The following is a 13074-nucleotide window of genomic DNA, read 5'->3' on the forward strand; positions in this document are numbered from 1 at the left end:
ATTTTAAGCAAGACTACTTTTTTATTTCCATCTTTTACAGTTTCAAAATAACAAAAAAGGAAAAAGGCCTAAAGCAAAAGTTTGGGCACCCTGCATGATCAGTACTTAGTAACACCCCCTTTGGCAAGTATCACAGCTAGTGAACACTTTCTGTAGCCAGCTAAGAGTCTTTCAACTCTTGTTTGGGGGTCTTTCGCCCAACTTGCATGCACTGCTCTTTTGAGGTCTATCCACAGATTCTCGATGATGTTTAGGTCAGGGGACTGTGGGGGCCATGGCAAAACCTTCAGCTTGTGCCTCTTGAGGTAGTGCATTGTGGATTTTGAGGTGTGTTTAGGATCATTATCCTGTTGTACAAGCCATCCTCTTTTCATCATCAGCTTTTTTTTTACATACGGTGTGATGTTTGCTTCCAGAATTTGCTGGTATTTAATTGAATTCATTCTTCCCTCTACCAGTGAAATGCTCCCCACGTCACTGGCTGCAACACAAGATGATTGATCCACCCCCATGCTTAACAGTTGGAGAGGTGTTCTTTTCATGAAATTCTGCACCCTTTTTTCTCCAAACATACCTTTGCTCATTGCAGCCAAAAAGTTCTATTTTAACTTCATCAGTCCACAGGACTTGTTTCCAAAATGCATCAGGCTTGTTTAGGTTTTAACTTAGTTAAAATAGAACTTAAGTTTAGGTTTTAACTTGTTTAGAGAACTTTAGGTTTAAACTTAATAGAACTTGTTTAGGTTTTAACTTAGTTAAAATAGAACTTTTTGGCTGCAATGAGCAAAGGTATATTTGGAGAAAAAAGGGTGCAGAATTTCATGAAAAGAATACCTTTCCAACTGTTAAGCACGGGGGTGGATCGATCAAGCTTCGGGTTTGTGTTGCAGCCAGTGGCATGAGGAATATTTCACTGGTAGAGGGAAGAGTGAATTCAATTAAATACCAGCAAATTCTGGAAGCAAACATCACACCATCTGTAAAAAAGCTGAAGATGAAAAGAGGATGGCTTCTACAATAGGATAATGATCCTAAACACATCTCAAAATGCCCAATGGACTACCTCAAGCTGAAGGTTTTGCCATGGCCCTCACAGACCCCACCTAAACATCGAGAATCTGTGGATAGACCTCAAAAGAGCAGTGCATGTAAGACAGCCAAGAATCTCACAGAACTAGAAGCCTTTAGCAAGGAAGAATGGGTGAAAATCCCCCAAGCAAGAATTGAAAGACTCTTCGTTGGCTACAAAAAGTGTTTACAAGCTGTGATACTTGCCAAAGGGGGTGTTACTAAATACTGACCACGCAGGGCGCCCAAACTTTTGCTTTAGGCCTTTTTCCTTTTTTGTTATTTTGAAACTGTAAAAGATGGAAATAAAAAAACTAATCTTGCTTAAAATATTAAAGAGATGCTTCATCTTTAACTTTATCCCTTTTGGAAATCAGATCATCTTTTACTTGCTTAGCTATTTACAGTTACAGAAATTTTGACCGGGGTGCCCAAACTTTTGCAAGCCATTGTAAAGAGTGCAGTAGAACAAAGGGATCTGGGAATACAGATGCATAATTCATTGAAAGTGGTGTCACAGGTAGATAGGTTTGCAAAAAAAGAAAGCTTTTTGCACATTGGTCTTCCTAAATCAAAATACTGAGTACATGAGATGGGAGATTATTTTGAAGTTTTGTAAGACATTGGTGAGGCCTAATTTGGGATACTGGGAGCAGTTTTGGTCACCTATACAGGAAAGATGTATGCAAGGTTGAAAGAGTACAGAGAAAATTTACAAGGCTGTTGCTGGGACTAGAGCACCTGAGTTATAAGGAAAGATTGAATAGGTTCAGACTTTACTCCTTGTAGAAGATTAATGGCGATTTGATAGAGGCATACAAAATTATGAAGGGTATAGATAGGGTAAATGCAAGTAGGCTTTTTCTACTGAGGTTGGGTGGGACTACAACTACAGGTCATGGGTTAAGGGTGAAAGGTGAAAAGTTTAAGGGGAATATGAGGGGAAACCTCTTCAGAGAGTTGAGAGAGTGTTGAATGAACTACCAGTGCAAGTGGTGTGTGCAAGCTCAATTTCAACACTTAAGAGAAGTTTGGATAGGTACAAGGATGGCTGAGGTATTGGGGGGGGGGGGGCTATGATCCATGTGCAGGTTAATGGGAGTAGGCAGTTTAAATGGTTTGGCATGGACTAGATGGGCCAAAAGGCATGTTTATGTGCTATAGTTTTCTTTAACTCTATGTAATATCTGACAGAAGCTTAAATACGATAGCTTATCTCAAATGCTCCATGCACCAGAAACCAGAATAATATATTTTAAATAAGTGACAAACAATGCTATTTGGAGAGAATTAAATGGATTTAATTGAAAAATGTAACTTAAGGTAATGAAATAACCCAGAGACCAAAATATACATTGTAGTGTATTGGACAGCAATTATGAACACTGGTATCTAATTATTCCAAGTTCTTCATACCATATCAATGAGATTGAATAATTTTTGTATCTGGTCTTTTGAAGTATGCCTTTCATAAATTCAGCATATTTACTGAGCTGGCATAACATTGATTAAAACAATGCAGATAAAAACTTCAAATGACCAAAGGTATTTCAATCATTCATCACAATCAATGACAGGAATTTCAAATATTTTCATTTACTTCATAGTTTAAACGAATGCCCATTGATCATTGGCTGGCAAGGGATCCCAAGTGTTACACAACTGCTGCTTTTGCTTTTCTTTGTACAGTGAATTTATAATCAAGCCACTTGATTACAAATTTCATTTTGACTTGCATGTAAATGGATTAATTAACAGACAATTTTTCACTGTTAGGTTCATGCCAAATTGTATTAAAAACGGAGTGTACTAAAGTACATTATTCATCTTATCTAGGCATTCTGATCTGAGGGAAACCCCAATTAAAAATGCAACTTAAGATCTGTAGTGTTGGTATTAGCTGAGTGAAGAGGTTCAATACAAGATGCTTTTACTGACATTTACAAGCATATCATATCAAGGAGAGGTTGTAGTTCTTTTTTCAAAAACAATTTCTATACCTTATCAAGGAGCATACATTATTTTGAAAATACTCTGTTCTACACATAAACTTAATGCCATAGTTTACTTTTAAATATATACACACACACACACACACATACACACACACACACACGCACAAATGTTTTCCCATAGCTGGGATCTGGCAACACTAAACCAGTTTAAACTGATTACTTAGCACTTTTTAAAAAAAACTGGTGATCGAATAATAGATTCAACCCAACAATTCCAGTAGAATAAAAATATCAAACTAAAATACGTCTTCTACTTCCTTCATCTTATAATTTATGTAATTGTCTGATTGAGTGAATGGCAGGGTTGTTCTGTAATACTGCTATACTATTCTGATCGGCAGGTAGCCTCAGGACAGCAAGACGAAACTCTGAAATAATTGGGTTGTAATTAAATCTGTATTCTTGATAGACTGCAGAGAGTCTTGGGTTCCAGAACTGCAATTTATCATTCCATAAGAGACCGTGCTTTTTTTTTGCATGACACTAACTCATACTTCATTAAAGAAACCGTAAATAATATATGGGTATAATAAACTGCTGCTTGTTGAACAAATATGATCTTCAATAAATATACGAAAATTAAAAACTTTGTAGTATCACTCTTGAAAATGCACAATATAATTTGAATGAATTTAGTATCCAAACTTTATCTGTAGTTGAATGCTGGAGCAACATATGTATATAAAAAAAAAGTGCCGGAGGAATCCAACTGGTCCGGAGGATCTACAGAGAAAAATGAATAGTTGACGTTTCAGGCCAAGACCCTTCATCAAGACTGGAAAGAAAGAAGCCCAGCCACAGAAGTCAGCCATAAACATCAACTCTTCATTTCTCTGCGTAGATGCTACCTGACCTGCTGAGTTCCGCCAGATCTCCCCACCCCCCATGTTGCTCCCGGTTCCTAGCATCTGCTGTCTTCCCCGTGTCTGTAGGGATTATTTAGAAATTTCGCAATTTTATTAAAGTTTAAAATGCCATGTTTCAGACAACCAATAATTTTGCTCTGACACATATATTTGGATTTCTGAATATTAAGCCATTGTATTGAGTGCTGCTGCACACAATTAAACTCAACATCTCCACCATTATCACTTGGTAATCAGGGTGAACACTTTTATATACATTCATCTTTCCTAAAACTCACCCAGGAAACACAATCGAACAGACAAGTTCCATCCATCACAGCTGACAGATGAAATACATTCACCGAATGGAAGTTTACTGCCCTCTTACTAAGCTAATTTCTATTCAGTTATTAAAAATATAATTGAGAAATTTGTTTTAATGGTAGGGGGTTAAAAAAACATAATTGGACATTTCATCCTGCGATGCATCACTGCATTTTCTACTTAAACTGATGGAGTTACCATTGCTCAGTATCATCAAGTCATGTAAATTATTAAAAATGTTCTAGTCCAATTTGCAGCAAGCTGGTATTAAAAATAGACATTAGGTACAATGCTGAAATATTTTACGCATTAGTTGGGAAATAAAATTCACAATCAAAAAAGTGGTCTGTACAATGAATGAAATTGTCTATGTTCACATGGAACCAGTTTATGACAATCACTAGTTGGCAAGAAAGATTTTGGGACTAACTACCACAAAAACTGATATTGGCATATACTGGAATAAAAGGCTCAAGTATCTGTATCTATCGATCACCATTTTGTTGTACATTTGCAATACGATCACAGTGCAGTGAAGACGTGGTCAGAAGTATGTCCAAAAATTAGTTATCTCCACCCAGGAAGCCATAGATGAAGTTCACAGCACGTTGTCTATCATTTTGGGTTTGCCGCCCAACAAAGTTTGGTGGTGGCCTCAAAAGCAGACTTGCAAAGAGGGTAGCTGGGGATTACAGGAAAAAATATTTGAAATAATCAATATGCATACAATTGAAATGAAATGCCAATTTCTCTAAACATGTTTGTTTCAATTAGTTAAAAACCAGTAATAGCAATCACATGGAAGTTAAATAAATAGTTAAGTTCACACATTAGAATACTTGCCTAGTCTGAAAAAATGTTTGGTTCTGTTATGTAAACATATCTGGGAAAATCAGGTACATTTCAAATGTACTGCTTCATTTAGAGACACAAATCTATTGGGATTTCTGGATATGAAACAGGCACGGAAGCAAACTCAAATGGTCAACAATTATCCTTCAGCACTTCAAATTACAGTCAATGCCAATCTTCTAGTTATTAAAATAGGCTATTGAAACAAAACTATTCAAAATAGTAAAATGTACTATATGATTTCTTATCTTTACTGTAAATACTTTTATCTTCCTGGCCTGAAAGTATTGCTTGCTGCTGTTGTTCAGTTCCACTCCTTTTCATAACTCTTAGGTCTATGGATTCCAGCATAAGTTTGTGGGTATGGCTGCTGCAGGGCCATCAATATGTTATGATGCCAAACCCCTAGCATTATACACAATGATAAAACCCCTTACATCTAATATCTTTGATGCTGGCATTTGGAGGAAAATAGTCCTTCAAATGCCTGAGTGAAAGACCTCCTATTGAGGGGTAATATTCTTGTCTGTTCATATTTGGACACAGGCACCCCGTACGCAAAATGAAACAATGGGATGTAAATCATAAAAAACGGCACCATTGACAGATGCCAAAAAAAACTGCAGATCTGTAAATTTACAGAAAATATAGAAACATTGAGGATCAGACATCTGTGAAGACAGAGCTAACATTTCACATTGAAAAAATGTTCCAAAATGTTTACTAACGTTTTACCTTTTTTTGTTCCCTTAACTCAGCCTATACTGTTGACTATTTTCAGCCTTTTCACTTTTTACTATTTCAAACCAAATGCTCCAAGTATAATTGAATGATTTACATAAGTTTTCATTTCCTCAGAATATCCAAGATTCTTTACTGATAAAAAGAATGGGCAGTTTTCTTCTTTGAAAATATTACAGTTTGATTAAAAATTATAGTATAGGTTACATTTTAATATAGAAAACTTGGGGAGCAACATATTAGTTTTAATTTGATAAAGAATAAACAGTTGGGGTTACTGAAAGAGTAAATGGTCTTGATTTTTAAGTTCACCAAAAATAATTAAAGCTCACCATTTTGGGATGACGCGTGAATTTCTACCAGATATTGACACTTATAAGTAAGGGATTACACTGGGTTTAAGGGGATACCTTTTACATCCATCTGAACAGGGAGATGAGAACTCTATATTATTGCATTTGACAATGCACAAGTCCTTTGGCATTATATTGAATTACTGACTCAGATGTTGCTGCCAATTTTATCAAGAGGACATTAGTCTTCAGCCTAATTGGTAACAGGAGTGTCACTGAAGTACATTCTGGTCTGAATATCAAGTATGACAGCACACCCTGGACTACTCTAAAGACCATAAGGCACAGGAGCAGAATTAGGTCATTTGACCTATTGAGTTTTCTCTGCCATTCCATCATGGGTGATTTATTAACCCTCTCAACTCCATTCTTCTGCTTTCTTCCCAAAACATTTCACACCCTTACTAAGCAAGAACCTATCAACCTCTGCTTTAAACATACCCAATGAGTTGGCCTCCACAGCCTCTGCTGTAATGAATTCCACAAATTCACCACCCTCTGACAAATGAAATTCCTCATCTCTGTTCTAAAGGCACACATCCTTCTATTCTGAGGCTGTGCCCTCTGGTCCTAGACTACCCACTATAGGAAACTTCCTCTCTGCATCCACTCTATCGAGGCCTTTTGATATCCCATAGATTTCAATGAGTACACGCCCAGTGCCGTCAATTACTCCTTATACAGAAATCCTTTCGTTGCTGGAATCACTCTCACAAACTTCCTCTGGATGGCCCTCTCCATCTTTTTCTTGGATAAGATGCCCAAGCTGCTCACACTACTAAAAGTGCATCCGATCAATGCTTTACAAAGCCTTGTCATTTATTTATATTTGCTTTTACATTCTAGTCCTCTCAAAATGAATGCTAACATTGTATTTGCCTTCCTTACCACCAACTCAACCAGCAAGTTAACCGCTACAGAATCATGCATGAGGACCAAGTCTCTTTGTACCTCTGATTTCTGAATTTTCTCTCCATTTAGAAAATGGTCTTTGCCTTTATTTCTTCTACCAAAGTGCATGACCAAAAAATTCACTACACTATATTCCACCTGCCACTTCTTTGCCCATTCTTCTAATCTAAGTCCTTCTGCACACTCACTGCTTGCTCAACATCACCTATCCCCTCCAACTACCTTCATATCTTCTGTAAACGTGGCCACAAATCTTCAATTCTGTCACTGAAATCAATGACATACAATGTGAACACCGACCTCTGTGGAACATCACTAGTCACAGGCAGCCATCCAGAAAAGGCCTCCTTTACTCTCATTCTTTGCCTCCTGCGAGTCAGCCAATCTTCTGTCCATGCTGGTATCTTTCCTGTAATACCATGGGCTCTTATCTTGTTAAGCAGTGTCATGTGTAGCACCTTGTCAAAGGACTTCTGAAAATCCAAGTAAACAACTCTTCTTTTCTATCCTGCCTACTATTTCCTCAAAGGATTCTAACAGATTTATCAGGCAAGATTTCCCCTTTAGGAAACCATGCTGACTTCGGTCTACTTTCTTGTAAGAAACTCAAAAACTCATCCTTAATAATGGACTCCAACATCTTCCCAAACACTGAAGACAGGTTAACTGGCTTATAATTTCTTTTCTTTTGCCTCTCTCCCTAAACAGTGGAGTGACATTTACAACTTATCAGTCTTCCGGAACAATTTCAAATCTCACAAGTCTTGAAAGATCATTACTAATGCCTCCGTAATCTCTTCAACCGCTATATTATACGCTCTCTAATTTACAGATCAATTGACGAGAACTTGTAAATTCTGTGCATGAAGCACAAATGAATTAAAATTTTCTAGTTTGATATACTACATTTGAAATATACTGAAGTTAGACAGAACGTTTTCACCAGGAATGATAATTTTCAATCCTGTTCAGATTAAATAAGCTTCTTAAGATGTATGAAGTACTAGATTGTTGAGACAAATAGAATCTGCAAATAAAGGTATGCTGTGGCAGCATATATAACACAACCTATAATATCAATAAGTAGAACATTTTGAATCAAAGTGTGCAAAAATTTTTTTACCTAGCATCTTGGCATCAAGCTTGTTGTCTTCTGCATAGGTCAGCAATTCCCGCAGAAATGACATCAAGTACCGAAACACATTTCTGTGACTCCGGGGCAATTGAGATATCAACTAGTGAGAAAGAAATAAACATTTTTGATCAAAGATTGATGAATAGTGTGGCTGCAATGCAGCAGGCATAATGAAACATTGTATATCAGCTTGTTTTACAATCCAATACCCAATAATTCTGTGGTAAGAATGTTGTTAATTTTAGCAAATGGTTTCAATTGCTGTTATAAAAAAAACTACCACAAGATGTTTGAACTTTCAAAATGTTTACACATAAATTACCAATGCTCAGAATAAATATACTCCAGCAAAGTACATTTCAGTAATTTTTATAGTACTTCTATTATGGCAAAACATTCTATAATGTAGGAATTAAATTTTTTAGATGAATATACTGCAAAAGAAAAGGTATTTAATATAGAACTGGATGAAACACTAAAATAACTAAAAATTCTGAATCAGGTTTAATATCACTGGCATATGTCATGAAATCTGTTCCTTGTAGCACCAGTACAATGCATTACATAATTATAGAAAAAAGTAAATACATTATATAAAACAGTTAATTAAGTAGTGCAAAAATAAAAATCTTAATAAAGTATGAGGTAAAACTATAAGACACAGGAGGAGAATTCAACCATTCAGCCCATTGAGTCTGCTCTGCCATTCCATCATGGCTGATCCCATATCCCACTCAACCCCACACACCTTCCTACCATATCATTTGATGCCCTGACTGATCGGGAAACTATCAACTTCCACCTTAAATATACCCATGGACTTGACCTCCACCATAGTCTGTGACAGAGTATTCCACAGGTTCACTACTCTTTGGCTAAAAAAAAAAATCCTCCTTACCTCTGTTAAAAGGTTGCCCCTCAGTTTTTGAGATTGTGCCCTTTAGTTCTGGATAATCCCATCAAAAAAACATCCTCTCCACATCCACCTTATCTACTATCAACATTTAGGAGATTTAATGAGATCCCCCTCGTTCTTCTAAATTCAGGTGAGTACAGGCCCAAAGCCTATATGTTAACCCCTTCATTCCCTGAATCATCCTTGTGAACCTCCTCTGGACCCTCTCCAAGGACGAATATCAAATAACAAATATCTTTCTCAGATATGGGGCCCAAAACTGTTGACAATACTCCAAGTGCGGCCTAACTAGTGTCTTATAAAGCCTCAGCATTATCTTCTTGCTTTTATATTCTAATCCCCTTGAAATAAATGCCAATGTTGCATTTGTCTTCTTTACCAGTCTCAACCTGTAAATTAACCTTCTGGGAGTCTTGCATTAAGACTCCCAAGTCCCTCTGCACCTCTGATGTTTGAACCTTCTCCCCATTTAGATAACAGTCCGCACTATTGTTCCTTTAACTAAAATGCATCATACATTTCCCAACATTGTACTCCATCTGCAACTTTTTTGCCCATTCTTCCAACTTGTCTAAGCCCAGATGCAATTGCATTGCTTCCTCAACTCTACCTTTCACTCCACCTAGCTTTGTATCATCTACAAACTTTGCCACAAAGCCATCAATTCCATTATCCAAATCGCTGACAATGTGAAAAGTAGCAGTCCCAATACTGACCCCTGAGGAACACCATTAGTCACTGGCAGCCAACCAGAAAAGGGCCCCTTTATTTGCACTCACTTTCTTATGCCCATCAGTCATTCCTCTATCCATGCCAGTATCTCTCCTGTAACACCACAGAATTTTATCTCGTTAGGCAGCCTCATGTGTGGCACCTTATCAAATGCCTTCTGAAAATCCAAGTAAATGACATCCATTACCTCTCCTTTGTCCATGCTGCTTGTTATTTCCATGACAACTCCAACAGGTTTATCAGGCAAGATTTCCCTTCATAGAAATCATGACTTATTTTATCATTAGTCTCTAAGTACCCCAAAACCTCATCCTCAACTATAGACCCCAACACTTTCCCAACCACTGAGGTTAGATTAACTGGCCTATAATTTTCTTTCTTTTGCCTTCCTTCCTTCTTAAAGAATGAAGTGACATTTACAATCTTCCTGTCCTCCAGGACCACGCCAGAAATGAAGTGATTCTTGAAAGATCATGACCAATGTGACCAATGATCAGCAACCTCTTTCAGGAATCTGGGATGTAGTCCCTTTGGTCAAGGTGACTTATCCACCTTAAGACATCATGTGATAAGATTTTTGGATTTAAAAGGAAACTGAATCTTTGGAAAACTCATGTTACAAAAGGAAATCTTGAAATGTTTCCACTGCTGCTTGAACTTTTGAGTGAGGAAGTATATCAGAAAGTCTCAAGTCTTATTGGAAGATCTACAGAACAAATTTTTTTCCTCCCTTTCAACACAAGTGTATGATTGGCTGAGGGACCCTTTCTCTGACTCTTCTACTCAGCCTGAGAACTTGATTTTGAGAGAAGAGGAAGATCTTTGTGAGCTGCACTCTGATCATGCACTCAAGATGAGATTTACTGACCTGTCCCTGGACAAGTTCTGAATTTCTGTGAAAGAACAGCATCTTGCCATTCATAGGAAAGCAATGAACATTTTTGCAGAGAAACCGTTTGCACATGAAGCAGCATGACCCAAGGAGGATTCTTGTAAATAGGTTACAAAATATTTTAATTGCAGTAGGATCAGAAATCCTTAAGTTTAATGTGTGAATTTTAAATAGCACGCTCTTGGAAAAAAACACTCCTGGTGTAGAAATATTCTCTAGCTTCAAAACCTTTTAGTCATCTGATTGGAACCTTTAGTTGAATTGGTTTTGAAATTTCCTTCTTAAGAACAAGTCTTGGCACTATGCAATATTTTTAGTAGTTCAGATGAATTAATTATCTAGATACTTAGAAACAAGTATCCAAGGAAACTTGCCAGTACAAATAAATGCCTTTTAAACTGAGTGATATTGGGGAACTAGACAACCTCATAGATGATTTACTAAGGAACTATCCAACAAAACATTTCTTTTGTCTAATAAGAATATTAATATGAAGAAATGTTTCTGTCATGCAACAGAACTGCCAGTTATACTTGAGAATGGCCATGTAATGATGGTTCAAGTTAATATGGAACATTTTTAATGATGCTAAGTCCTGATACCAATACAAGCTGCTAAGCTTGATTTGCTAAGTTATTCAGAAAAAAAAGCAGTCAACAAAGGATATCTGCATGAAGAGGCAAATAATAAGCATTGCATGTAGACATGGCAAATGATCAACATTTCTGCACACCACTGGGAGCTGGGTGGGCAATGGCATGCAGAGTTATCTTCAGCAGAAAACATATTGGAGTGAACTTATTGAATACGAAGATAACTTTAAATCTACCTGTGGTCAGCTACATTTAAAATACAATGTCCAATTTTTGTGTCCATACGTGGAGGGTTTTGTGAGTGCACGGCAGAACAAGGAAATTAATTCCCAATATACAGCCTAAAATAAGACAGTTTAAAACAAAAACATGGAATGCAAGACTTTTGAAGGGAAAAAAAAGGATGTTCTGACTGAGGTTTGCTCAATAATTAACAAAGAAAGATTGCACTCATCTGCCAATTAAAAAGATTAGCGAAGTCCAGGAGTCACATTCTTGAGTTGGGTAACCCTTTGAACAATTAAAAATCTTCTAGAAGAATCTTCCAAAATTTTGCCCTCCAAATTGCAGGAGTTTTCATTTTACCTTTTCTCACAAGATCAAATTATTTTGGTGTGGGGACTGCACAATTATGTGGAACAGGCTGAATGAATCAGGGTAGCTGTTCATAAACAACAAATTGACAAGCAATTATGGCTCCTTTTACAAACAATACAATAATAATTAACTCACAGTTTGACAGCTGCGGTGATCATATGAAGATTCTAAGCATCGTTGATAAAGCTCATAACATATCACAGGTTCTGGAAGTGCTTCAAGGAAGATGAGTAGAGCTTCCGCTACTGAATGGTTGCCACCAGCTAGTGCATGTAATCAGGAAAATATCAAGTTTTCTGGAGCATCTAACAAATACTCCTTTGGCTTTGAATAGGTTTTCCTGTTATATAGTTGTGTTACACTGACATTCATATAACATGATCAATGACAATTGACAAAGCTTTTTAATCAATATTTCAGCTTGCAGTTACATTCTCATACCTCATTTGGTGTTGAAAATATTTCCAGAAACGTAAGCACTAAAGAAGCAACTGCAGGAGTCATTATAACTTTATAAATACAGCTGAATTACTGAAAGCACTGCTATGCTGGGAATAAGACACAAATCTTTTCTCCTCACTGTTGCGTTGGGAATGTGGAACAACCTCTTGCCCTCTTATTGATGTTCCTGCAGCAATCAACTGCACCATGTCTCAATCAGAAAAGTCTACCTCTGGGAACTGGAACTAGGGGACTGGAGAGAGCAGTGCATCTGCTCAGTTTTGAGTTGTACAATTCAGGACTGTGCCCTGGCTGGCAAGTACGGGCAATGCTGGGAACTAGCAGCATTTGCTCCACATGTTGACAGACAGTCCTGACCTACAGTCTCTGTGTCATCACCTCCTGATGGATATGATGGAAGCTTCTGTATTCCCCTTTTCTTTGCATGACTGTACAGGTTACTCAGTAGATTCAAGTTCAACAACTCAATCATTCGTGTGGATAAGGATTTTAATAACACTCTGAACTCAAACATCTTGTGTTTGTAGTTAAACTATCAGGTCTCCATCCATTTTTCATGGAATAAATGCCTCAAATAACATGGTTTCAACTAAAACGGTTTTTCACAGGAATATATTCCCATCTACCCATCGAAAAC

General features: G+C 37.1%; 1 protein-coding gene across 1 annotated transcript in view; it reads right to left on the minus strand.

The window, feature by feature from the left end:
• Nucleotides 1-2347: 2347 nt before the first annotated feature.
• ocrl (OCRL inositol polyphosphate-5-phosphatase) overlaps nucleotides 2348-13074 on the minus strand; it is a 79944-nt gene continuing 69217 nt past the window's right edge. The window contains exons 21-23 of the mRNA XM_059977151.1: nucleotides 12111-12238; nucleotides 8234-8345; nucleotides 2348-4934 (exon numbers count right to left, since the gene is read on the minus strand). Of these exons, the coding sequence (XP_059833134.1) occupies nucleotides 4816-4934; nucleotides 8234-8345; nucleotides 12111-12238 (359 nt within the window). The 3' untranslated portion in view covers nucleotides 2348-4815. The remainder of the gene's footprint in view (nucleotides 4935-8233; nucleotides 8346-12110; nucleotides 12239-13074) is intronic.

Source organism: Hypanus sabinus, chromosome 8 (assembly GCF_030144855.1).
Source record: "Hypanus sabinus isolate sHypSab1 chromosome 8, sHypSab1.hap1, whole genome shotgun sequence".
In the NCBI taxonomy this organism is placed as follows: domain Eukaryota; kingdom Metazoa; phylum Chordata; class Chondrichthyes; order Myliobatiformes; family Dasyatidae; genus Hypanus; species Hypanus sabinus.